Below are 25,039 nucleotides of genomic sequence, written 5' to 3'. Positions count from 1 at the left end.
GGAGGGGGGTTACAGTGAGATTAGTAGGAGAACAGAGACCTGGAGGGGAGTTACAGTGAGATTAGTAGGAGAACAGAGACCTGGAGGGGGGTTACAGTGAGATTAGTAGGAGAACAGAGACCTGGAGAAGGATTACAGTGAGATTAGTAGGAGAACAGAGACCTGGAGGGGGGTTACAGTGAGATTAGTAGGAGAACAGAGACCTGGAGGGGGATTACAGTGAGATTAGTAGGAGAACAGAGACCTGGAGGAGGGTTACAGTGAGATTAGTAGGAGAACAGAGACCTGGAGGGGGGTTACAGTGAGATTAGTAGGAGAACAGAGACCTGGAGGGGGGTTACAGTGAGATTAGGAGGAGAACAGAGACCTGGAGGGGGTTACAGTGAGATTAGTAGGAGAACAGAGACCTGGAGGAGGGTTACAGTGAGATTATTAGGAGAACAGAGACCTGGAGGCGGGTTACAGTGAGATTAATAGGAGAACAGAGACCTGGAGGAGGGTTACAGTGAGATTAGTAGGAGAACAGAGACCTGGAGAAGGATTACAGTGAGATTAGTAGGAGAACAGAGACCTAGAGGAGGGTTACAGTGAGATTAGTAGGAGAACAGAGACCTGGAGGAGGGTTACAGTGAGATTAGTAGGAGAACAGAGACCTGGAGGGGGTACAGTGAGATTAGTAGGAGAACAGAGACCTGGAGGGGGGGGGGGTTACAGTGAGATTAGTAGGAGAACAGAGACCTTTGGGTGGGGTTACATTGAGATTAGTAGGAGAACAGAGACCTGGAGGAGGGGTACAGTGAGATTAGTAGGAGAACAGAGACCTGGAGGGGGGTTACAGTGAGATTAGTAGGAGAACAGCCTCTAGTAGAGATGAGGACAAGCCTATTGCCTGCCTTGTGAGTTGGAGGGGATTGGGAAAGGGTGAGGTCATAAGAGGCAAGGAGGGGAAAGAGAGAGTTGGGAAAAAATGAATTGAATGTAGACGGTCTACACCTGTTGTATTCAGAATATGTGACAAATACAATTTGATTTGATTTGATCAGCAGCAGTAGTGATAGTAGTAGGGGTAGGGGTAGCCACAGTAGTAGCAGCAGTAGCAATAGCAGCAGTAGCAGTAGTAATTGTAGCAATACTATTATTAGCAATAGCAATACTAGCAGTAGTAGCAGCAGTAGTAGTAGCAGTAGTAGTATTAGCTGAAGTAGTAGTAGTAGTAGTAGTAGTAGTAGTAGTAGTAGTAGTAGCAGTAGTAGTATTAGCAGTAGTAGCAGTAGTAGTAGTACTAGTAATAGCAATATCAGTATTAGTAGTATTAGCAGTAGTAGCAGTAGTAGTATTAGCTGAAGTAGCAGTAGCAGCAGTGGTGGTGGCTTTGCAGCAGTGTGGAGTGCCATTGACAAACAGCATGGTGTCACTCCCTGAAGGCCTGTCATTATACCACATCAATACACATCATTAACATGATCACATTCAAATGAGGACTCCAGGAGTGCACGGCTAACCTTGACTGTTAAGGAAAATATCAATATTGCAAGCTCGGATAACACATTGTGCATAATCAGGCATGGGGGACTATGGAGATGCTGATGAAGACGGAAGCAATACGGCTCGGCCGCTGGCCGCTAGAGCTATGCTCTGGAGCTAACAAATGGCACCCTATTCCCTTTATAGTGTACTACTTTCAGACGGAGAACCTAGCCTGAGTCCCAATGGCACCCTATTCCCTTTACAGTGTACTACTTTCAGACGGAGAACCTAGCCTGAGTCCTAAATGGCACCCTATTCCCTTTATAGTGTACTACTTTCAGACGGAGAACCTAGCCTGAGTCCTAAATGGCACCCTATTCCCTTTACAGTGTACTACTTTTGACCAGTGCCCACACAGGGACCACTGGGCTTTGGTCAAACGTAGTGCACTATATAGGAGATATGGTGCTATTTGAGAGAATCGCCGTCCTGTAGGTTTTTTCGCTCCAACCCTAATCTAGCGAGCCTGATTGTAATAATTAGCTGGTTGATAAGCTGAATCCGGTTTGTTATACCTGGGGTTGGAGTGAACACCTACAGGGAGGTGCTGCTCTAGGCCTCCTTGGTTGGGGACAGATCATTCACAAACAGTAGACGTTTTGACTCCAGGGTCTAGTATGGTGAGGCTGGGTGCTGCAGACTTCTAGTGCCCTCACCAACTCATTGATGTACCTGAGTATTTCAAACATTAGGAGCACCTTCCTAATAGTGAGTTTTTTGCCAATTGTATCTGAACATTTGTTGTTTGTGTACATTGAATGTATAATATCGTATGTTTTTAAATTGTTTATAAGTTTATAACTTGCTTTCCTTCAATTTATATATCAGACCCTCATGTCAAAATGAGTTAAAAGCTTTTTTTTAAATCAATAGAGCATGAGAAGACTTTGCCTTTGTTTTGGTTTGTTTGTTTGTCAATTAGGTTGTGCAGGGTGAATACCTGTTGACTCAAGTTATTGGGGTGACTTTTGTCAGTTGGGGTGATCAGTCCTTGGTTCCAAATATTGGGGAAGATGCCAGAGCTGAGGATGATGTTAACGAGTTTTACTATAGCCAATTGAAATTTGTAGTCTGTTAATTGTATCATTTCATTTCGGATACCATCAACACCACAGGCCTCTTTGGGTTGGAGGGTTTGTATTTTGTCCTGTAGTTCATTCAATGTAATTGGAGAATCCAGTTGGTTCTGGTAGTCTTTAATAGCTGATTCTAAGATGTGTATTTGATCATGTATATGTTTTAGATGTTTGTTCTTTGTTGTAGAGCCAATCAGATTGGAGAAGTGGTTTATCCACACATCTCCATTTTGGATAGATAATTCTTTGTGTTGTTGTTTGTTTAGTGTTTTCCAATGTTCCCAGAATTGGTTATAGTCTATGGATTCTTTAATGACATTGAGCTGTTTTCTGACATGCTTCTTTTTTCCTAGTGTATTTCTCTACTGTTTTAGTGTTTCACCATAATGAAGGTCTTCGGGGTCTCTGTGTATTTGGTTGGATAGGTTTCTCAATTTCTTTCTTAGGGGTTTTCCTCTCTCTCTCTCTCTCTCTCTCTCTCTCTCTCTCTCTCTCTCTCTCTCTCTCTCTGTCTGTCTGTCTGTCTGTCTGTCTGTCTGTCTGTCTGTCTGTCTGTCTGTCTGTCTGTCTCTGTCTGTCTGTCTGTCTCTCTCTCTCTCTGTCTCTCTGTCTCTCTGTCTCTCTGTCTCTCTGTCTCTGTCTCTGTCTCTGTCTCTGTCTCTGTCTCTGTCTCTGTCTCTGTCTCTGTCTCTGTCTCTGTCTCTGTCTCTGTCTCTCTCTCTCTCTCTCTCTCTCTCTCTCTCTCTCTCTCTCTCTCTCTCTCTCTCTCTCTCTCTCTCTCTCTCTCTATCTCTGTGTGATGCAAAGATGAGTAGCCCAATGATTCATTCAAAAACTAGTGTGCAATTGACCAAAAATAAACCAACTCTCTGAAGAGTCAACAACAGCACGGGGAAAGCCCCGGTGCGTCAGGGCTCCGGGAAAACCTTCAGGCCAGTCGATCATCCCCATCAGTGGGCTGCTTGGTCCAGCTGTTTGAGCTCTCTAACAGCTAGGTGTTGCGTGGAGTGAAAGCAGCAGGAAAGATGTTGTTACGTCGACCAGTAAATGCTAAGGCAAGAATGGGTATGCAAACCAGGTAATTAAAAAGTAAAAAGTTCTTGGCACAATTAGGACATCATGGAATAGCCTTGAATAGCAGACATTTTCCTCCAGGGACCTTGAGAAGTCCTACTGCTACATGATCATTATTCTGTCATTACATTTTTTGATCTCTGGCTTTTATGACAGATGTAGGCGCTTTGGTTTGTTTCCCTCCAATTGACGGGTGTTTCACTAGTCTGCTAGTTTAAACTTTGCTGTAGACTTAGACCATCCAATTAAGTTGTTTTTCTATTTTTTAAAAAAGGTCTGATTTTTGGAGCGAAACCTGAAAATATGAGCAAATGAAGGTCGTTCTCGTTGTTTGTTTGTTTGCCGTGGTATTGTTTATTTATTCTGTCCTCTAGAGGATTTGACACATGGCACTTCGACATCTGCAATAAATACATGTTCCACTTTATTTCAACAGTCTGTTTTATTTGCTGTTACAGTAAATCTATTCAAATCAATGTAAGCACACAAGGGCATGCTATTTTAAAAGACGGCGAGTCATTTAAGCCTGGTTCTGCATGGAATGCAGGCGTATTATGGGACACAGGCCAGGTCATTATCAATTATTTAAAAAATGTGTGCGACCAAATCATTTGCTGGTGCCACCAACTCAAAAAGTGCAAAACGTTTGTTTAGAACCCTGCCTACCTGCTATAAACTCAGCAAAAAAAAGAAACTTCCCTTTTTCATGACCCTGTCTTTCAAAGATAATTTGTAATACTCCAATAACTTCACAGGTCTTCATTGTAAAGGGTTTAAACACTGCTTGTTCAATGAACCATAAGCAATTAATGAACATGCACATGTGGAACGGTCGTTAAGACACTTACAGCTTACAGACGGTAGGCAATTAAGGTCACAGTTATGAAAACTTAGGACACTAAAGAGGCCTTTCTACTGACTCTGAAAAACACCAAAAGAAAGATGCCCAGTGTCCCTGCTCATCTGCGTGAACATGCCTTAGGCATGCTGCAAGGAGGCATGAGGACTGCAGATGTGGCCAGGGCAATAAATTGCAATGTCCGTACTGTGAGACATTTAAGACAACGCTACAGGGAGACAAGACAAACAGCTGATCGTCCTCGCAGTGGCAGACCACGTGTACAACACCTGCACAGGATAGGTACATCCGAACATCACACCTGCGGGACAGGTACAGGATGGCAACAACAACTGCCCGAGTTACACCAGCAACGCACAATCCCTCCATCAGTGCTCAGACTGTCCGCAATAGGCTGAGAAGCTGGACTGAGGGCTTGTAGGCCTGTTGTAAGGCAGGTCCTCACCAGACATCACCGGCAACAACGTCACCGATGGGCACAAACCCACCGTCGCTGGACCAGACAGGACTGGCAAAAAGTGCTCTTCACTGACGAGTAGCAGTTTTGTCTCACCAGGGGTAATGGGTGGATTCGCATTTATCGTCGAAGGAATGAGCATTACACCGAGGCCTGTACTCTAGAGCGGGAGCGATTTGGAGGTGGAGGGTCCGTCATGGTCTGGGGCGAGGTGTCACAGCATCATCGGACTGAGCTTGTTGTCATTGCAGGCAATCTCAAGGCTGTGCGTTACAGGGAAGACATCCTCCTCCCTCATGTGGTACCCTTCCTGCAGGCTCATCCTGACATGACCCTCCAGCATGACAATGCCACCAGCCATACTGCTCATTCTGTGCGTGATTTCCTGCAAGACAGGAATGTCAGTGTTCTGCCATGGCCAGCGAAGAGCCCGGATCTCAATCCCATTGAGCATGTTGGGACCTGTTGGATCGGAGGGTGAGGGCTAGGGCCATTCCCCACAGAAATGTCCGGGAACTTGCAGGTGCCTTGGTGGAAGAGGGGGGTAACATCTAACAGCAAGAACTGGCAAATGTGGTGCAGTCCATGAGGAGGAGATGCACTGCAGTACTTAATGCAGCTGGTGGCCACACCAAATACTGACTGTTACTTTTGATTTTGACCCCCCTTTGTTCAGGGAGACATTATTCAATTTCTGTTAGTCACATGTCTGTGGAACTTGTTCAGTTTATGTCTCAGTTATTGAATCTTGTTATGTTCATACAAATATTTACACATGTTAAGTTTGCTGAAAATAAACGCAGTTGACAATGAGAGGACATTTCTTTTTTTTTCTGAGTTTATATGTAAGGGATAAACACCGACGTTCTGTACATTACCGTGGGAATAATTGATGAAACAGCCGAGTCCTTTTACAGAGAGTACATTTTTCCAAGGTAAAGTACAGAACGGAGGCTTGTACCCCAGTTGCCAAAGAAAACACACATTTACATGAAGAAATACTTAATTTTTTGCTGATATTTAAATTTGTGTAAGCAAATTCATTCTTTCTCATATTTTGGTTGCTGGTCGTTGGTTTGATTAGTTTGATATTTACAGACACAGACACCAGCCGTTTGTTCTTTATGTTCCGTTGCTCATTGACAACGTTCTTATCCCTTGCTTTCACGACCTCCGCAAAGTATCTCTTTTCTATTGACATTCATTTGGATAAATCCATAACAATGAGCTGATAATGGCCGCTAGATGGCATAGCTAGAAAAGTTTGCCTTCTCGTCAGGACAGCCGTCAACACTGAATGTTATTTACGAGGAGATCTCATTGCATATCAAACACTAGGCTAGAAGCTAGCTAAATAGTATGTTGCTAACCTGCCAATATGACAACCAAATTCTAAAGAATCAGTTTCTGAAAACAGCTGGTCAATCTAGAAATATGTGGGAAGAAAAACAAAAACGAATCAAAAAAACAAATCATTTGCTATCTAGCTACGTTTCTTCCTCGTTGGACTTGCATATACAAAGTTTCCTATTTCAGTTCGTGTGGTTGTTGGTTTAGCTTTCTGTAGGGTGCCCCATATCTTTGTAGCAAGTACGGTTTGTAGGCGGTTTGTAGGTGCTTATTGCGTCATGATTGCAAGGTGCCCCATATCTTTCCCAACTGTCCTGATATCTTTTACATTAGCTTGTTTTAATGTACATTCAAGAATGCAATTCTAGCCAATCAGAAATGAGTGCTGTGGGATATATACTGCATATACGAGTCAAAAGTTTTGACACACCTTCTCATTCAATGGTTTTTCTTTATTTTTACCATTTTCTACATTGTAGAATAATAATGAATACTTCAAAACTATGAAATAACACATGCGGAGTCATGTAGTAACCAAACAACTCAAACAAATCAAAATATATTTTGTATTTGAGATTCTTCAAAGTAGCCACCCTTTGCCTTGATGACAGCTTTGAACACTCTTGGCATTCTCTCAACCAGATTCACCTGGAATGTTTCCCAACAGTCTTGAATGAGTTCCCACAGATGCTGAGCACTTGTTGGATGCTTTTCCTTCACTCTGCGGTCCAACTCATCCCAAACCATCTCAATTGGGTTGAGGTCGGGTGATTGTGGAGGCCAGGTCATCTGATGCAGCACTTCATCACTCTCCTTCTTGGTCAAATAGCCCTTACACAGCCTGGAGGTGTGTTGAGTCATTGTCCTGTTGAAAAACAAGTGATAGTCCCACTAAGCACAAACCAGATGGGATGGCGTATCGCTGCAGAATGCCACACCACACCTCCTCCTCCATGCTTCACGGTGGGAACCACACATGCAGAGATCATCCGTTCACCTACTCTGCGTTTCACAAAGACACGGTGGTTGGAACTAAAAATCTAAAAATTTGACTAATCAGACTAAAGGACATATTTCCACCGGTCTAATGTCCATTGCTCATGTTTCTTGGCCCAACCAAGTCTCTTATTCTACTTATCGGTGTCCTTTAGTAGTGGTTTCTTTGCAGCAATTCGACCATGAAGGTCTGATTCCTCTGAACAGTTGATGTTGAAATGTGTCTGTTACTTGAACTCTGTGAAGCATTTATTTGGGCTTCAATCTGAGATGCAGTTAACTCTAATGAATTTATCCTCTGCAGAGGTAACTCTGGGTCTTTCTTTCCTATGGTGGGCCTCATGAGAACCAGTTTCATCATAGCGTTTGATGGTTTTTGTGACTGCACTTGAAGAAACTTTCAAAGTTCTTGAAATTGTCCATGTTGACTGAACTGTATGTCTTAAAGTAAGGATGGACTGTTGTTTCTCTTTGCTTATTTGAGCTGTTCTTGCCATAATATGGACTTGGCATTTTACCAAAAAGGGCTATCCTCTGTATACCACCCCTACCTTGTCACAACACAACTGATTGGCTCAAACACATTAAGAAGGAAATAAATTCCACAAATTCCATACATTAACTTTTAAGAAGGCACACCTGTTAATTGAAATGTATTCCAGGTGACTACCTCGTGAAGCTGGTTGAGAGAATGCCAAGAATGTGTAAAGCTGTCATCGAGGCAAAGGGTGGCTACTTTGAAGAATGATTGTACTCCAATGGTTCTATGTCCCCAGGGAGACTTGGGATGACGAGCTTAGACTCAGAGAGGTTGCATGAGTTAGACACATAATGTCCATTGGGTCTATGGTCAGTGTCTATGACAGCTTAGTTAGGTTGCATTAGCTAGACAGATTGTGTCCATTGTAATCACCCCAATTAGAGAGGAGAAGTCTTCTAGGTCACTTGGACATCATGTCAGTTCTGTCTGTAAGTTGTAAAGCTGTCCTAGGGAGGTCACAGCTGTGGAGCTGTCTGAGGTCTGTACCATTTTAATGCCTTTCCCCTTTGGGAGAAATTATACGCCTGGATCTGCCTCTTTTAATTAATGAGGAACTCTGGGGTTGTGTGCCAAACGTCACCCTATTCCCTATATAGTGCACTGCTTTTAAGTAGGGCACATAGGACATAGGGTGCCATTTCAGACACAACTTCAAAGGGCCGTGCTGTGTCACTTTATTAGACCAATCAACGTTTCAGCACTTAACTTTAAAAAAAAAAAAGATTTAAATCACTCGCTCATGTATAGCAATTAGCACAAGGAGCAGTATAACAGAAAAAAAGAAGAACAAGATAATAATTTAGGTGTGGCAGTATTCCACTCCAAGGTATGTGAGATGGATGAATCGATAGGTGTGGCAGTATTCCACTCCAAGGTATGTGAGATGGATGAATCGATAGGTGTGGCAGTATTCCACTCCAAGGTATGCGGGATGGATGAATCGATAGGTGTGGCAGTATTCCACTCCAAGGTATGTGAGATGGATGAATCGATAGGTGTGGCAGTATTCCACTCCAAGGTATGTGAGATGGATGAATCGATAGGAGTGGCAGTATTCCACTCCAAGGTATGTGGGATGGATGAATCGATAGGTGTGGCAGTATTCCACTCCAAGGTATGTGAGATGGATGAATCGATAGGTGTGGCAGTATTCCACTCCAAGGTATGTGGGATGGATGAATCGATAGGTGTGGCAGTTTTCCACTCCAAGGTATGTGGGATGGATGAATCGATAGGTGTGGCAGTTTTCCACTCCAAGGTATGTGGGATGGATGAATCGATAGGTGTGGCAGTATTCCACTCCAAGGTATGTGGGATGGATGAATCGATAGGTGTGGCAGTTTTCCACTCCAAGGTATGCGGGATGGATGAAGAGATAGGTGTGGCAGTATTCCACTCCAAGGTATGCGGGATGGATGAAGAGATAGGTGTGGCAGGTTTCCTCTCAGATGTACAGTATGTGGTATGGATGAAGAGATAGGTGTGGCAGGTTTCCTCTCAGATGTACAGTATGTGGTGTGGATGAAGAGATAGGAGTGGCAGGTTTCCTCTCAGATGTACAGTATGTGGTGTGGATGAAGAGATAGGAGTGGCAGTTTTCATCTCAGATGTACAGTATGTGGTGTGGATGAAGAGATAGGAGTGGCAGGTTTCCTCTCAGATGTACAGTATGTGGTGTGGATGAAGAGATAGGAGTGGCAGGTTTCCTCTCAGATGTACAGTATGTGGTGTGGATGAAGAGATAGGTGTGGCAGGTTTCCTCTCAGATGTACAGTATGTGGGATGGATAAAGAGATAGGAGTGGCAGTTTTCATCTCAGATGTACAGTATGTGGTGTGGATGAAGAGATAGGAGTGGCAGGTTTCCTCTCAGATGTACAGTATGTGGTGTGGATGAAGAGATAGGAGTGGCAGGTTTCCTCTCAGATGTACAGTATGTGGGATGGATAAAGAGATAGGAGTGGCAGTTTTCATCTCAGATGTACAGTATGTGGTGTGGATGAAGAGATAGGAGTGGCAGTTTTCATCTCAGATGTACAGTATGTGGTGTGGATGAAGAGATAGGAGTGGCAGGTTTTCATCTCAGATGTACAGTATGTGGTGTGGATGAAGAGATAGGAGTGGCAGGTTTCCTCTCAGATGTACAGTATGTGGTGTGGATGAAGAGATAGGAGTGGCAGGTTTTCATCTCAGATGTACAGTATGTGGGATGGATGAAGAGATAGGAGTGGCAGGTTTTCATCTCAGATGTACAGTATGTGGGATGGATAAAGAGATAGGAGTGTGCTCTAGCGCAGGGTGGATAGTATTTCTTACCACTTCAAAGCTGACCATCATGTCAGTCTGCCACTTCTCTGTACCTCTTTCAATTCTCATGTTTCAGCACCAATGGGGGTGGCCGGTCAAAGACACCTGGTGGTGTGTGACAGGACTGTATAATACAGTTCTCTCACTCACTCACGCGCACACACACACACACACACACACACACACACACACACACACACACACACACACACACACACACACACACACACACACACACACACACACACACACACACACACACACACACACACACACACACACACACACACACACACACACAGAGAGTCTTGTACAGCTAATCTTGTGGAGACACACATTTCAGTTCCATTCAAAATCCTATTTTCCCTAACACTAACCTGTACTTTTACCCTAATCCTAACCTTAGCCCAAAAACCTACCTTAACCCTAGCCCTAAACCTTACCCTAGCTCCTAACCCTAACTCTAAAACTAACCCTAGCTCCTAACCCTAACTCTAAAACTAACCCTAGCTCCTAACCCGAGCCCTAAACCTTACCCTAGCTCCTAACCCTAGCCCTAAACCTTACCCTAGCTCCTAACCCTAACCCTAACTCTAAAACTAACCCTAGCTCCTAACCCTTAACGTAATTCTAACCCTAACACTAATCCTAACCTTAACCCTAAACCCCCTAGAAATAGCATTTGACCCTGTGGCCGAACAGAATGTCCGCAGTTGGCCAAATATTTGTCTGTATACTATTCTTGTGAGGACTTCTGGTCCGAGAACAGTTAAACACGTCCACGTCCACGTCCACGTCCACGTCCACGTCCACACATCTCCCAATTGAATAAACATGGACCTGTTTTACCTCATGAGACCCACCCTGGCACAAATTCACATAGAAATGTGTTATAGATCTGTCACTCTCAACCCAAACAAATTCACATAGAAATGTGTTATAGATCTGTCACTCTCAACCCAACCAAATTCACATAGAAATGTGTTATAGATCTGTCACTCTCAACCCAACCAAATTCACATAGAAATGTGTTATAGATCTGTCACTCTCAACCCAACCAAATGCACATATAAATGTGTTATAGATCTGTCACTCTCAACCCAACCAAATTCACATAGAAATGTGTTATAGATCTGTCACTCTCAACCCAACCAAATTCACATAGAAATGTGTTATAGATCTGTCACTCTCAACCCAACCAAATTCACATAGAAATGTGTTATAGATCTGTCACTCTCAACCCAAACAAATTCACATAGAAATGTGTTATAGATCTGTCACTCTCAACCCAAACAAATTCACATAGAAATGTGTTATAGATCTGTCACTCTCAACCCAAACAAATTCACATAGAAATGTGTTATAGATCTGTCACTCTCAAACCAAACACATTCACATAGAAATGTGTTATAGATCTGTCACTCTCAACCCAACCAAATTCACATAGAAATGTGTTATAGATCTGTCACTCTCAACCCCACCAAATTCACATATAAATGTGTTATAGATCTGTCACTCTCAACCCAAACAAATTCACATAGAAATGTGTTATAGATCTGTCACTCTCAACCCAAACAAATTCACATAGAAAGATGTTATAGATCTGTCACTCTCAACCCAAACAAATTCACATAGAAATGTGTTATAGATCTGTCACTCTCAACCCAAACAGATTCACATAGAAATGTGTTATAGATCTGTCACTCTCAACCCAAACAGATTCACATAGAAATGTGTTATAGATCTGTCACTCTCAACCCAAACAAATTCACATAGAAATGTGTTATAGATCTGTCACTCTCAACCCAACCAAATTCACATAGAAATATGTTATAGATCTGTCACTCTCAACCCAAACAAATTCACATAGAAATGTGTTATAGATCTGTCACTCTCAACCCAACCAAATTCACATAGAAATATGTTATAGATCTGTCACTCTCAACCCAAACAAATTCACATAGAAATGTGTTATAGATCTTTCACTCTCAACCCAAACAAATTCACATAGAAATGTGTTATAGATCTGTCACTCTCAACCCAACCAAGATCTGTTCTAGCGGTAGATCTGTCCTACACCAGATTAACTTTAGACAGACTGGCTGACTGGCTGACTGGCTGACTGGCTGACTGATTGGCTGACTGGCTGACAGGCAGAAGGGCTGACTGACTGGCTGACTGACTGGCTGGCTGACTGGCTGACTGCAGCCCTGGCCCACATTACTTAATATACACCAAATTAACCTTAGACAGGCTGGCTGACTGGCTGACTGGCTGACTGGCTGACTGACTGGCTGACTGACTGGCTGACTGGCTGGCTGACTGGCTGACTACAGCCCTGGCCCACATTACTTAATATACACCAAATTAACCTTAGACAGGCTGGCTGACTGGCTGACTGACTGGCTGACTACAGCCCTGGCCCACATTACTTGACATACTGTAAGGTTCTGTATTTATATTCTAAGTCAACCTTGTGTTCTGTTTCGTTGTGTTCTTGAACGTAGTCCTGTCTTTCATTTTTGTTCATTGATTTCACCTGTATTAGTTACTCACCTGTTCTCATCAGCTCCTTATTTAGTTCAGTTTATTCTGTTTGTGCCTTTCGGAGGTATTGTTGGCTTTGACTCTACTAAGCCTTTTCCTGGCTCGTTTGTGAGAACCAGTTATATCCTTCAGTCCTAGTTGTGATTCATCTCCCTGTTTGCCTACCTGTGTATGGCCATTGCCTGCCTGTGACCACGATTCCTGCCTTCTGTGAAGGCGAAATAAACCCCTGCCGCGCTCTGCACGTTAATCTACACCTTTTTCTCCCTGAGTATTCATTACAGATACACCAGATTAACCGTAGACAGGCTGGCTGACTGGCTGACTGCAGGCCCTGGCCCACATTACTTAACATACATCGGAGAATCTCTCTACACTACAGCCTCCCAAAAATCAGTTAGTCAGCCAGTCACCCAGTCAGTCAGTAAGCCACCCAGTCAGTCAGTAAGCCAGCCAGCCAGCCAGTCAGTCAATCAGTCAGTTAGTCAGTCAGTTAGTCAGCCAGTCAGCCAGTCAGTAAGCCAGTCAGTAAGCCAGCCAGCCAGTCAGTCAGTCAGTCAATCAGTCAGTTAGTCAGTCAGTAAGCCACCCAGTCAGTCAGTCATTCAGCCAGCCAGTCAGCCAGCCAGCCAGCCAGCCAGCCAGCCAGTCATTCAGCCAGCCAGCCAGCCAGCCAGCCAGCCAGTCATTCAGCCATCCAGCCAGTCAGTAAGCCATCTAGTCAGCCAGTCAGCCAGTCAGTCAGCCAGTCAGTCAGCCAGTAAGTCAGTCAATCAATCAGCCAGTCAGTCAGTTAGTCAGTCAGTCAGTTAGTCAGTCAATCAGCCAGTCAGTCAGTTAGTCAGTCAGTCAGTTAGTCAGTCAATCAGCCAGTCAGTCAGTTAGTCAGTCAGTAAGTCAGTCAATCAATCAGCCAGTCAGTCAGTTAGTCAGTCAGTCAGTTAGTCAGTCAATCAGCCAGTCAGTCAGTCAATCAGTCAGTCAGTCAGTTAGTCAATCAGCCAGTCAGTTAGTCAGTTAGCCAGTCAGTCAGTCAGCCAGTCAATCAATCAGCCAGTCAGTCAGTCAGTCAGTCAGTTAGTCAGTCAGTCAGTTAGTCAGTCAATCAGCCAGTCAGTCAGTCAATCAGTCTGTCAGTTAGTCAATCAGCCAGTCAGTCAGTCAGTTAGCCAGTCAGTCAGTCAGCCAGTCAGTCAATCAGCCAGTCAGTAAGCAAACCAGCCAGTCAGTCAGTCAGTAAGCAAACCAGCCAGTCAGCCAATCAGTCAGCCAGTCAGTAAGCCAGTCAGTCAATCAGCCAGTCAGCCAGTCAGTCAGTCAGTCAGTCAGTCAATCAGCCAGTCAGTCAGCCAGTCAGTCAGTCAGTCAGTCAATCAGCCAGTCAGTCAGTCAGTCAGTAAGCCATCCAGTCAGTCAGTCAGCCAGTCAGTAAGCCAGTCAGTCAATCAGTCAGTCAGCCAGTCAGCCAGTCAGTCAGTCAGTCAATCAGCCAGTCAGTCAGTCAGTCAGTAAGCCATCCAGTCAGTCAGTCAGCCAGTCAGTAAGCCAGTCAGTCAATCAGCCAGTCAGCCAGTCAGTCAGTCAGTCAGTCAATCAGCCAGTCAGTCAGCCAGTCAGTCAGTCAGTCAGTCAATCAGCCAGTCAGCCAGCCAGTCAGTCAGTCAATCAGTCAGCCAGTCAGTCAGTCAGTCAGCCATCCAGTCAGTCAGTCAGCACTAGCAAGCCTGGAGGATATATTATTTCTGGAACCTTCCTCTCACCTGTGGAGAGTTTAATCAACTGGAGTGTATTACAGAGTTGTTGAGAGGTAATGGTTAGAAAGAGAAGGCTTATGGCGTTCTCTATGTGCCTGGCTGGTTGGGGATTCCGTGATCACATCTTATTGGTCACATACACATCTTTAGCAGATCTTATTGGTCACATACACATCTTTAGCAGATCTTATTGGTCACATACACATGGTTAGCAGATCTTATTGGTCACATACACATCGTATTGCAGGTGTAGTGATATGCTTGTATTTCTAGTTCCAACAGTGCAGCAATATCTAACAATTCACAACAATACACTCAACCTAAAAGTAAAATAATGGAATTAAGGAAAATATGAATATTAGAATGCGCGGAGTGGCATAGACTAAAATACAGTAGAATAGAATACAGTATTTTCATATGAGATGAGTAAAGCAAAAATATGTAAACATTATTAGAGTGACTAGTGTTTCATTATTAAAGTGGCCAGTGATTCCATGTCTATGTATATGGGGCAGCAGCCTCTAAGGTGGAGGGTTGAGTAACATTATTAAAGTGACCAGTGATTCCATGTCTATGTATAGAGGGCAGCAGCCTCTAAGGTGCAGGGTGGAGTAACATTATTAAAGTGACCAGTGATTCCATGTCTATGTATAGAGGGCAGCAGCCTCTAAGGTGCAGGGTGGAGTAACATTATTAAAGTGGCCAGTGATTCCATGTCTATGTATAGAGGGCAGCAGCCTCTAAGGTGCAGGGTGGAGTAACATTATTAAAGTGACCAGTGATTCCATGTCTATGTATAGAGGGCAGCAGCCTCTAAGGTGGAGGGTGGAGTAACATTATTAAAGTGTGATTCCATGTCTATGTATAGAGGGCAGCAGCCTCTAAGGTGGAGGGTGGAGTAACATTATTAAAGTGGCCAGTGATTCCATGTCTATGTATAGAGGGCAGCAGCCTCTAAGGTGGAGGGTGGAGTAACATTATTAAAGTGACCAGTGATTCCATGTCTATGTATAGAGGGCAGCAGCCTCTAAGGTGCAGGGTGGAGTAACATTATTAAAGTGACCAGTGATTCCATGTCTATGTATAGAGGGCAGCAGCCTCTAAGGTGCAGGGTGGAGTAACATTATTAAAGTGACCAGTGATTCCATGTCTATGTATAGAGGGCAGCAGCCTCTAAGGTGCAGGGTGGAGTAACATTATTAAAGTGACCAGTGATTCCATGTCTATGTATAGAGGGCAGCAGCCTCTAAGGTGCAGGGTGAAGTAACATTATTAAAGTGACCAGTGATTCCATGTCTATGTATAGAGGGCAGCAGCCTCTAAGGTGCAGGGTGGAGTAACATTATTAAAGTGACCAGTGATTCCATGTCTATGTATAGAGGGCAGCAGCCTCTAAGGTGCAGGGTGGAGTAACATTATTAAAGTGACCAGTGATTCCATGTCTATGTATAGAGGGCAGCAGCCTCTAAGGTGCAGGGTGGAGTAACATTATTAAAGTGACCAGTGATTCCATGTCTATGTATAGAGGGCAGCAGCCTCTAAGGTGCAGGGTGGAGTAACATTATTAAAGTGACCAGTGATTCCATGTCTATGTATAGAGGGCAGCAGCCTCTAAGGTGCAGGGTGAAGTAACATTATTAAAGTGACCAGTGATTCCATGTCTATGTATAGAGGGCAGCAGCCTCTAAGGTGGAGGGTGGAGTAACATTATTAAAGTGTGATTCCATGTCTATGTATAGAGGGCAGCAGCCTCTAAGGTGCAGGGTGGAGTAACATTATTAAAGTGTGATTCCATGTCTATGTATAGAGGGCAGCAGCCTCTAAGGTGGAGGGTGGAGTAACATTATTAAAGTGACCAGTGATTCCATGTCTATGTATAGAGGGCAGCAGCCTCTAAGGTGCAGGGTGGAGTAACATTATTAAAGTGTGATTCCATGTCTATGTATAGAGGGCAGCAGCCTCCAAGGTGGAGGGTGGAGTAACATTATTAAAGTGACCAGTGATTCCATGTCTATGTATAGAGGGCAGCAGCCTCTAAGGTGCAGGGTGGAGTAACATTATTAAAGTGTGATTCCATGTCTATGTATATGGGGCAGCAGCCTCTAAGGTGCAGGGTGGAGTAACCGGGTGGAAGCCACCTAGTGATGGCTGTTTAACAGTCTGATGGCCCTGACGTAGAAGTTGTTTTTCAGTCTCTCGGTCCCTGCTTTGATGCACCTGTACTGACCTCGCCTTCTGGATGGTAGTGGTGTGAACAGGCAGTGGCTCGGGTGGTTGTTGTCCTTGATGATATTTTTGTCCTTCCTGTGAAATCGGGTGCTGTAGGTGTCCTGGAGGGCAGGTAGTTTGCCCCCGGTGATGCATTGGGCAGATGTGTTTGTTACTAAGTATCTACTAAGTTAATGTGTGTGTTACTAAGTAGCTTTAATGTGTTGGTTTCTAAGTAGCTAGGAAGTTAATATGTTTGTTACTAAGTAGCATTAATGTGTTTGTTACTAAGTAGCTTTAATATGTTTGTTACTAAGTAGCATTAATGTGTTTGTTACTAAGTAGCTTTAATGTGTTTGTTACTAAGTAGCGTTAATGTGTTTGTTACTAAGTAGCTTTAATGTGTTTGTTACTAAGTAGCTTTAATGTGTTTGTTACTAAGTAGCTTTAATGTGTTTGTTACTAAGTAGCTTTAATGTGTTTGTTACTAAGTAGCTTTAATGTGTTTGTTACTAAGTAGCTTTAAGATGTGTGTTACTAAGTAGCGTTAATGTGTTTGTTACTAAGTGGCTTTAATGTGTTTGTTACTAAGTAGCGTTAATGTGTTTGTTACTAAGTAGCTTTAATGTGTTTGTTACTAAGTAGCTACTAAGGTAATTTTTAAAAACAATATTTATTTAACTAGGCAAGTCAGTTAAAATGACATTCTTATTTACAATGACACCCTAGGAACAGTGGGTTAACTGCCTTGTTCGGGGGCAGAACAACATATATTTACCTTGTCAGCCCGGGGATTCAATCAAGCAACCTATCGGTTACTGGCCTAACGCTCTAACTACTAGAATACCTGCCTCCTCTAACCAGTAGGCTACCTGCCATCCTGATGTGTTTGTTTGTAATGTGTGTGTGTTTCTAAGAAGAAACTAAATTGCTGGCAAGGTGTTTAAATAATCCTTTTCTGTTTAGGTTTGTTTGAAAAATAGATGAGGGAGAGATGACAGGCCGTGTTTCCATAATTAATCTGCCTGCACATTAGTTAATCTGCCTACACATCAGTTAATCTGCCTGCACATTAGTTAATCTGCCTACACATCAATTAATCTGCCTGCGCATTAGTTAATCTGCCTACACATCAGATAATCTGCCTGCATATTAGTTAATCTGCCTACACATCAGATAATCTGCCTGCACATTAGTTAATCTGCATACACATAAAATAATCTGCCTGCACATTAGTTAATCTGCCTACACATCAGATAATCTGCCTGCACATCAGTTAATCTGCCTACACATCAGATAATCTGCCTGCACATTAGTTTATCTGCCTACACATCAGTTAATCTGCCTGCATATTAGTTAATCTGCCTGCACATTAGTTAATCTGCCTACACATCAGATAATCTGCCTGCACATCAGATAATCTGCCTGCACATTAGTTAATCTACCTACACATCAGATAATCTGCCTGCACATCAGTTAATCTGCCTACACATCAGATAATCTCCCTGCACATTAGTTAATCTGCCTGCACATCAGTTAATCTGCCTGCACATTAGTTAATCTGCTTGCACATTAGTTAATCTGCCTACACATCAGATAATCTGCCTACACATCAGATAATCTGCCTGCACATCAGATAATCTGCCTACACATAAATGAATCTGCCTGCACATTAGTTAATCTGCCTACACATCAGATAATCTGCCTGCACATTAGTTAATCTGCCTACACATCAGATAATCTGCCTGCACATTAGTTAATCTGCCTACACATCAGATAATCTGCCTGCACATCAGTTAATCTGCCTATACATCAGATAATCTGCCTGCACATTAGTTAATCTGCCTACACATCAGATAATCTGCCTGCACATTAGTTAATCTGCCTACACATCAGATAATCTGCCTGCACATTAGTTAATCTGCCTACACATCAGATAATCTGCCTGCACATCAGTTAATCTGCCTATACATCAGATAATCTGCCTGCACATTAGTTAATCTGCCTACACATCAGATAATCTGCCTGCACATCCGTTAATCTGCCTACACATCAGATAATATGCCTGCACATCCGTTAATCTGCCTACACATCAGATAATCTGCCTGCACATCAGATAATCTGCCTACACATCAGATAATCTGCCTGCACATCCGTTAATCTGCCTACACATCAGATAATATGCCTGCACATCCGTTAATCTGCCTACACATCAGATAATCTGCCTGCACATTAGTTTATCTGCCTACACATCAGTTAATCTGCCTGCATATTAGTTAATCTGCCTGCACATTAGTTAATCTGCCTACACATCAGATAATCTGCCTACACATCAGATAATCTGCCTGCACATCAGATAATCTGCCTGCACATTAGTTAATCTACCTACACATCAGATAATCTGCCTGCACATCAGTTAATCTGCCTACACATCAGATAATCTCCCTGCACATTAGTTAATCTGCCTGCACATCAGTTAATCTGCCTGCACATTAGTTAATCTGCTTGCACATTAGTTAATCTGCCTACACATCAGATAATCTGCCTACACATCAGATAATCTGCCTGCACATCAGATAATCTGCCTACACATAAATGAATCTGCCTGCACATTAGTTAATCTGCCTACACATCAGATAATCTGCCTGCACATTAGTTAATCTGCCTACACATCAGATAATCTGCCTGCACATTAGTTAATCTGCCTACACATCAGATAATCTGCCTGCACATCAGTTAATCTGCCTATACATCAGATAATCTGCCTGCACATTAGTTAATCTGCCTACACATCAGATAATCTGCCTGCACATCCGTTAATCTGCCTACACATCAGATAATATGCCTGCACATCCGTTAATCTGCCTACACATCAGATAATCTGCCTGCACATCAGATAATCTGCCTACACATCAGATAATCTGCCTGCACATCCGTTAATCTGCCTACACATCAGATAATATGCCTGCACATCCGTTAATCTGCCTACACATCAGATAATCTGCCTGCACATCAGATAATCTGCCTACACATCAGATAATCTGCCTGCACATCCGTTAATCTGCCTACACATCAGATAATATGCCTGCACATCCGTTAATCTGCCTACACATCAGATAATCTGCCTGCACATCCGTTAATCTGCCTACACATCAGATAATATGCCTGCACATCCGTTAATCTGCCTACACATCAGATAATTTGCCTACACATCAGTTAATCTGCCTGCACAGATAATCTGCCTGCACATCTGTTAATCTTCCTGCACATCAGATAATCTGCCTGCACAGATAATCTGCCTGCACATCTGTTAATCTTCCTGCACATCAGATAATCTGCCTACACATCAGATAATCTGCCTGCACATCCGATAATCTGCCTACACATCAGATAATCTGCCTGCACATTAGTTAATCTGCCTACACATGAGATAATCTGCCTACACATCAGATAATATGCCTGCACATCCGTTAATCTGCCTACACATCAGATAATTTGCCTGCACATCAGTTAATCTGCCTGCACAGATAATCTGCCTGCACATCTGTTAATCTTCCTGCACATCAGATAATCTGCCTGCACATTAGTTAATCTGCCTACACATGAGATAATCTGCCTACACATCAGATAATCTGCCTGCACATCAGATAATCTGCCTGCACATCAGTTAATCTGCCTACACATGAGATAATCTGCCTACACATCAGATAATCTGCCTGCACATCAGATAATCTGCCTGCACATCCGTTAATCTGCCTACACATCAGATAATCTGCCTACACATCAGATAATCTGCCTAAATGAGACATTTATGACACCCTTTATACCAGGGCCCTAGGGAGACATTTAGGACATCCTTTATACCAGGGCCCTAGGGAGACATTTAGGACCCCTTTATACCAGGGCCCTAGGGAGACATTTAGGACATCCTTTATACCAGGGCCCTAGGGAGACATTTAGGACACCCTTTATACCAGGGCCCTAGGGAGACATTTAGGACACCCTTTATACCAGGGCCCTAGGGAGACATTTAGGACACCCTTTATACCAGGGCCCTAGGGAGACATTTAGGACACCCTTTATACCAGGGCCCTAGGGAGACATTTAGGACATCCTTTATACAAGGGCCCTAGGGAGACATTTAGGACACCCTTTATACTGTACAACATGTCTACCAGGGCCCTAGGGAGACATTTAGGACCCCTTTATACCAGGGCCCTAGGGAGACATTTAGGACACCCTTTATACCAGTGCCCTAGGGAGACATTTAGGACCCCTTTATACTGTACAACATGTCTACCAGGGCCCTAGGGAGACATTTAGGACCCCTTTATACCAGGGCCCTAGGGAGACATTTAGGACCCCTTTATACCAGGGCCCTAGGGAGACATTTAGGACCCCTTTATACCAGGGCCCTAGGGAGACATTTAGGACCCCTTTATACCAGGGCCCTAGGGAGACATTTAGGACCCCTTTATACCAGGGCCCTAGGGAGACATTTAGGACACCCTTTATACCAGGGCCCTAGGGAGACATTTAGGACACCCTTTATACAAGGGCCCTAGGGAGACATTTAGGACATCCTTTATACCAGGGCCCTAGGGAGACATTTAGGACATCCTTTATACCAGGGCCCTAGGGAGACATTTAGGACACCCTTTATACTGTACAACATGTCTACCAGGGCCCTAGGGAGACATTTAGGACACCCTTTATACCAGGGCCCTAGGGAGACATTTAGGACCCCTTTATACCAGGGCCCTAGGGAGACATTTAGGACACCCTTTATACCAGGGCCCTAGGGAGACATTTAGGACACCCTTTATACCAGGGCCCTAGGGAGACATTTAGGACATCCTTTATACCAGGGCCCTAGGGAGACATTTAGGACCCCTTTATACCAGGGCCCTAGGGAGACATTTAGGACACCCTTTATACTGTACAACATGTCTACCAGTGCCCTAGGGAGACATTTAGGACACCCTTTATACCAGGGCCCTAGGGAGACATTTAGGACGGATTCTTGATCTTTTCCAGTGAAGCTAGTTCTCTGTAGACTTGAGAACTTTTCGACTAGTGAACGTGTAGACTAGTGAACCTGTAGACTCGTGAACCTGTAGACTCGTTAACCTGTAGACTAGTGCACCTGTAGACTAGTGAACCTGTAGACTAGTGAACCTGTAGACTAGTGAACCTGTAGACTAGTGAACCTGTAGACTAGTGAACCTGTAGACTGGTGAACCTGTAGACTAGTGAACCTGTAGACTAGTGAGCCTGTAGACTAGTGAACCTGTAGACTATTGAACCTGTAGACTAGTGAACCTGTAGACTAGAGAATCTGGAGACTAGAGAACCTGTAGACTAGAGAACCTGTAGACTAGTGAACCTGTAGACTCGAGAACCTGTAGACTAGTGAGCCTGTAGACTAGTGAACCTGTAGACTAGTGAACCTGTAGACTAGTGAACCTGTAGACTAGTGAACCTGTAGACTAGAGAACCTGTAGACTAGTGAACCTTTAGATTTGTGAACCTGTAGACTAGTGAACCTGTAGACTAGTGAACCTGTAGACTAGTGAACCTGTAGACTAGTGAACCTGTAGACTAGTGAACCTGTAGACTAGTGAACCTGTAGACTAGTGAACGTGTAGACTAGTGAGCCTGTAGACTAGTGAACCTGTAGACTAGTGAGCCTGTAGACTAGTGAACCTGTAGACTAGTGAACCTGTAGACTAGTGAGCCTGTAGACTAGTGAACCTGTAGACTAGTGAACCTGTAGACTAGTGAACCTGTAGACTAGTGAACCTGTAGACTAGTGAACCTGTAGACTAGTGAACCTGTAGACTAGTGAACCTGTAGACTAGAGCACTGCAAGTCTGTTGTGATCTGTAGTGCAGAAGGGATGAGGATTGGCTCTATCTGTCTGTCAGTCTGTCTGTTGTGAGTGGTGAAGACTGTGGTGCCATGTGGCAGGATGGGGAGAGGAGAGGGAGGGAGATGGGAGGGATAGAGAGGAGAGTGATAATGACAGAGAGATGGGGAAAGAGAGGGGATGGAGAGAGCGATGATGGAGAGAGACAGAGACTCAGAGAGAGAGACATAGACAGAGAGAGGATGAGAGAGAGACAGAGACTGGTGAGGATATGGAGAGGAGGCTGAGGAGAGGAGGCTGAGGAGAGGAGAATGGAGAGGGGACTGAGGAGAGGAGGCTGAGGAGAGGATGAGGAGGCAGGGCTGAGGAGAGGATGAGGGGAGGCTGATGAGAGGAGGATGAAGAGGAGAGGCTGAGGAGGGGGGGGGGGCTGGGGAGAGGGAAGACTGAGTAGGGGAGGCTGAGGAAAGGGAATGCTGAGGAGGTGGGTAGGAGAGGCTCTGTCTTGACGTGCACAGCTCTCATTGTTCCCAGCCCTCATCGCTCAGAGCAGAGCAGATATGAAAGACAGACTGAAAGCAAACAGACATACAGACAGCTGTAAAACTACTGCAATCTGCCTAAAGCAACATCTCCCTCCATGCTCTGATCTAAATCAATGCTGCCATATCTGTCTGTATTGATCTCTATTGATTCTGTTTACTGCTCTAGGGTTATAATTATTGATTGGATAACATTATTTGCTATTATACTATATATTGATGTCTTATTCATTCTTTATGCTGTGCCCACTGCACCGAACACCTGAAGAAGTATCACTGTATTATCACTGTGATATATTGTAATGTTTCTTTATGGCTCAATTATTCCCGTAAGGGATGGGTTGCTAACTTACGCTTTGACACAACAATAAAATGTAATTAATTCATGTAGGAACAAACTTACTGCAAAAATAAAATGTAATTCATTCATGTAGGAACAAACTTACTGCAAAAATAAAATGTAATTCATTCATGTAGGAACAAACTTACTGCAAAAATAAAATGTAATTCATTCATGTAGGAACAAACTTACTGCAAAAATAAAATGTAATTTATTCATGTAGGAACAAACTTACTGCAAAAATAAAATGTAATTCATTCATGTAGGAACAAACTTACTGCAAAAATAAAATGTAATTCATTCATGTAGGAACAAACTTACTGCAAAAATAAAATGTAATTCATTCATGTAGGAACAAACTTACTGCAAAAATAAAATGTAATTTATTCATGTAGGAACAAACTTACTGCAAAAATAAAATGTAATTTATTCATGTAGGAACAAACTTCCTGCAAAGCAAAAGGAAATATATCCATCATATCCTACAAATCCATCATATCCATCATATCCATCATATCCATCAAATCCATCATATCCTACATTTCCATCATATCCTACAGCCACACGTCAGCAGCTTTACAACTACTAAAACAACTACTTTACAACTACTGGGGCTCCGTTTCCCATATCAACCATGTGTGCCTTCTAAAAACCATGCCAACATAATGTTAGTTTTAACTTAAATGTCTAATGAAGATGTTTTTTTTAATATGAATATAAAATAATTTCTGGGTAACAACTAAGTAACTTACTGTGGTAGATTTCCATGAAAATGGGCAGAAGTAGCTTTTTATCAAAACACTTTCTAAATCAAGAATGTTGCTAGGACTGTCTGGGAGTGGTCTGATTGGGGAGGGGGAAGTGAAAACTAGCTGCTATTGGCAGAGAAGTTTGGAACTCTTTGTTATTACTCTTTTAACACATGACCACCTGGTGATGTCACCATGGGAACCAGAAACTCCGCCCATTCAAACCTGCTGGTTAGAAGGTCCTGTGTAGATTGTATTTTCAATCAGTAACTGTCAGAAAATAACACAGATTCAAGAAATTGTTTCACACTTTTACTGTGTTAGTTTCATTGGCTGAAGTACAACATTAAACACAGGACTGGGCCTATAAACACTATTCCCTCTAATTCACAAGTATTCCCTAATGTAGGCACAGCTTTAAACCTCCTAACACACCAGTTGAATGTTGTGGTGTGTATTTCTTAGGCACAGCTTTAAACCTGCTAACAAACAGTTGAATGTTGTGGTGTGTATTTCTTAGGCACAGCTTTAATGAGGAAACAGACCTAACGACGCTGCTGAAGGGGGGGACCCGCCTGAACAAGTATGGGGTCGCCATGGAAACCACTTCTCCTGCTGTCCGTCATCAGTGGCCTTTCAGGTACTGTAGTAGGAGATACCCACAATGCAACGCTCCGAGATAAGCTGAAGGTTTGCCCGCTCTGTTACAGTAGATGCTCTGTTTGTCTGGGTGCGATGGTACTGATTCCAACAGCCATTCATACCAATAATAACAACATTTTCACGTTATCTACCTGTTTAAAAATATATACAGTTGAAGTCGGAAGTTTACATACACCTTAGC

General features: G+C 43.3%; 1 protein-coding gene across 1 annotated transcript in view; it reads left to right on the top strand.

The window, feature by feature from the left end:
• The window catches only part of cntn5 (contactin 5), a 737,853-nt gene that overhangs the window by 186,565 nt on the left and 526,249 nt on the right, over positions 1–25,039 (top strand). The window contains exon 2 of the mRNA XM_055910389.1: positions 24,716–24,835. Coding sequence (XP_055766364.1) covers positions 24,781–24,835 — 55 coding nt within the window. The 5' untranslated portion in view covers positions 24,716–24,780. The remainder of the gene's footprint in view (positions 1–24,715; positions 24,836–25,039) is intronic.

This window comes from Salvelinus fontinalis, unplaced genomic scaffold, assembly GCF_029448725.1.
Source record: "Salvelinus fontinalis isolate EN_2023a unplaced genomic scaffold, ASM2944872v1 scaffold_0006, whole genome shotgun sequence".
Lineage (NCBI taxonomy): Eukaryota > Metazoa > Chordata > Actinopteri > Salmoniformes > Salmonidae > Salvelinus > Salvelinus fontinalis.
This window is presented reverse-complemented; position numbering and strand designations above follow the sequence as displayed.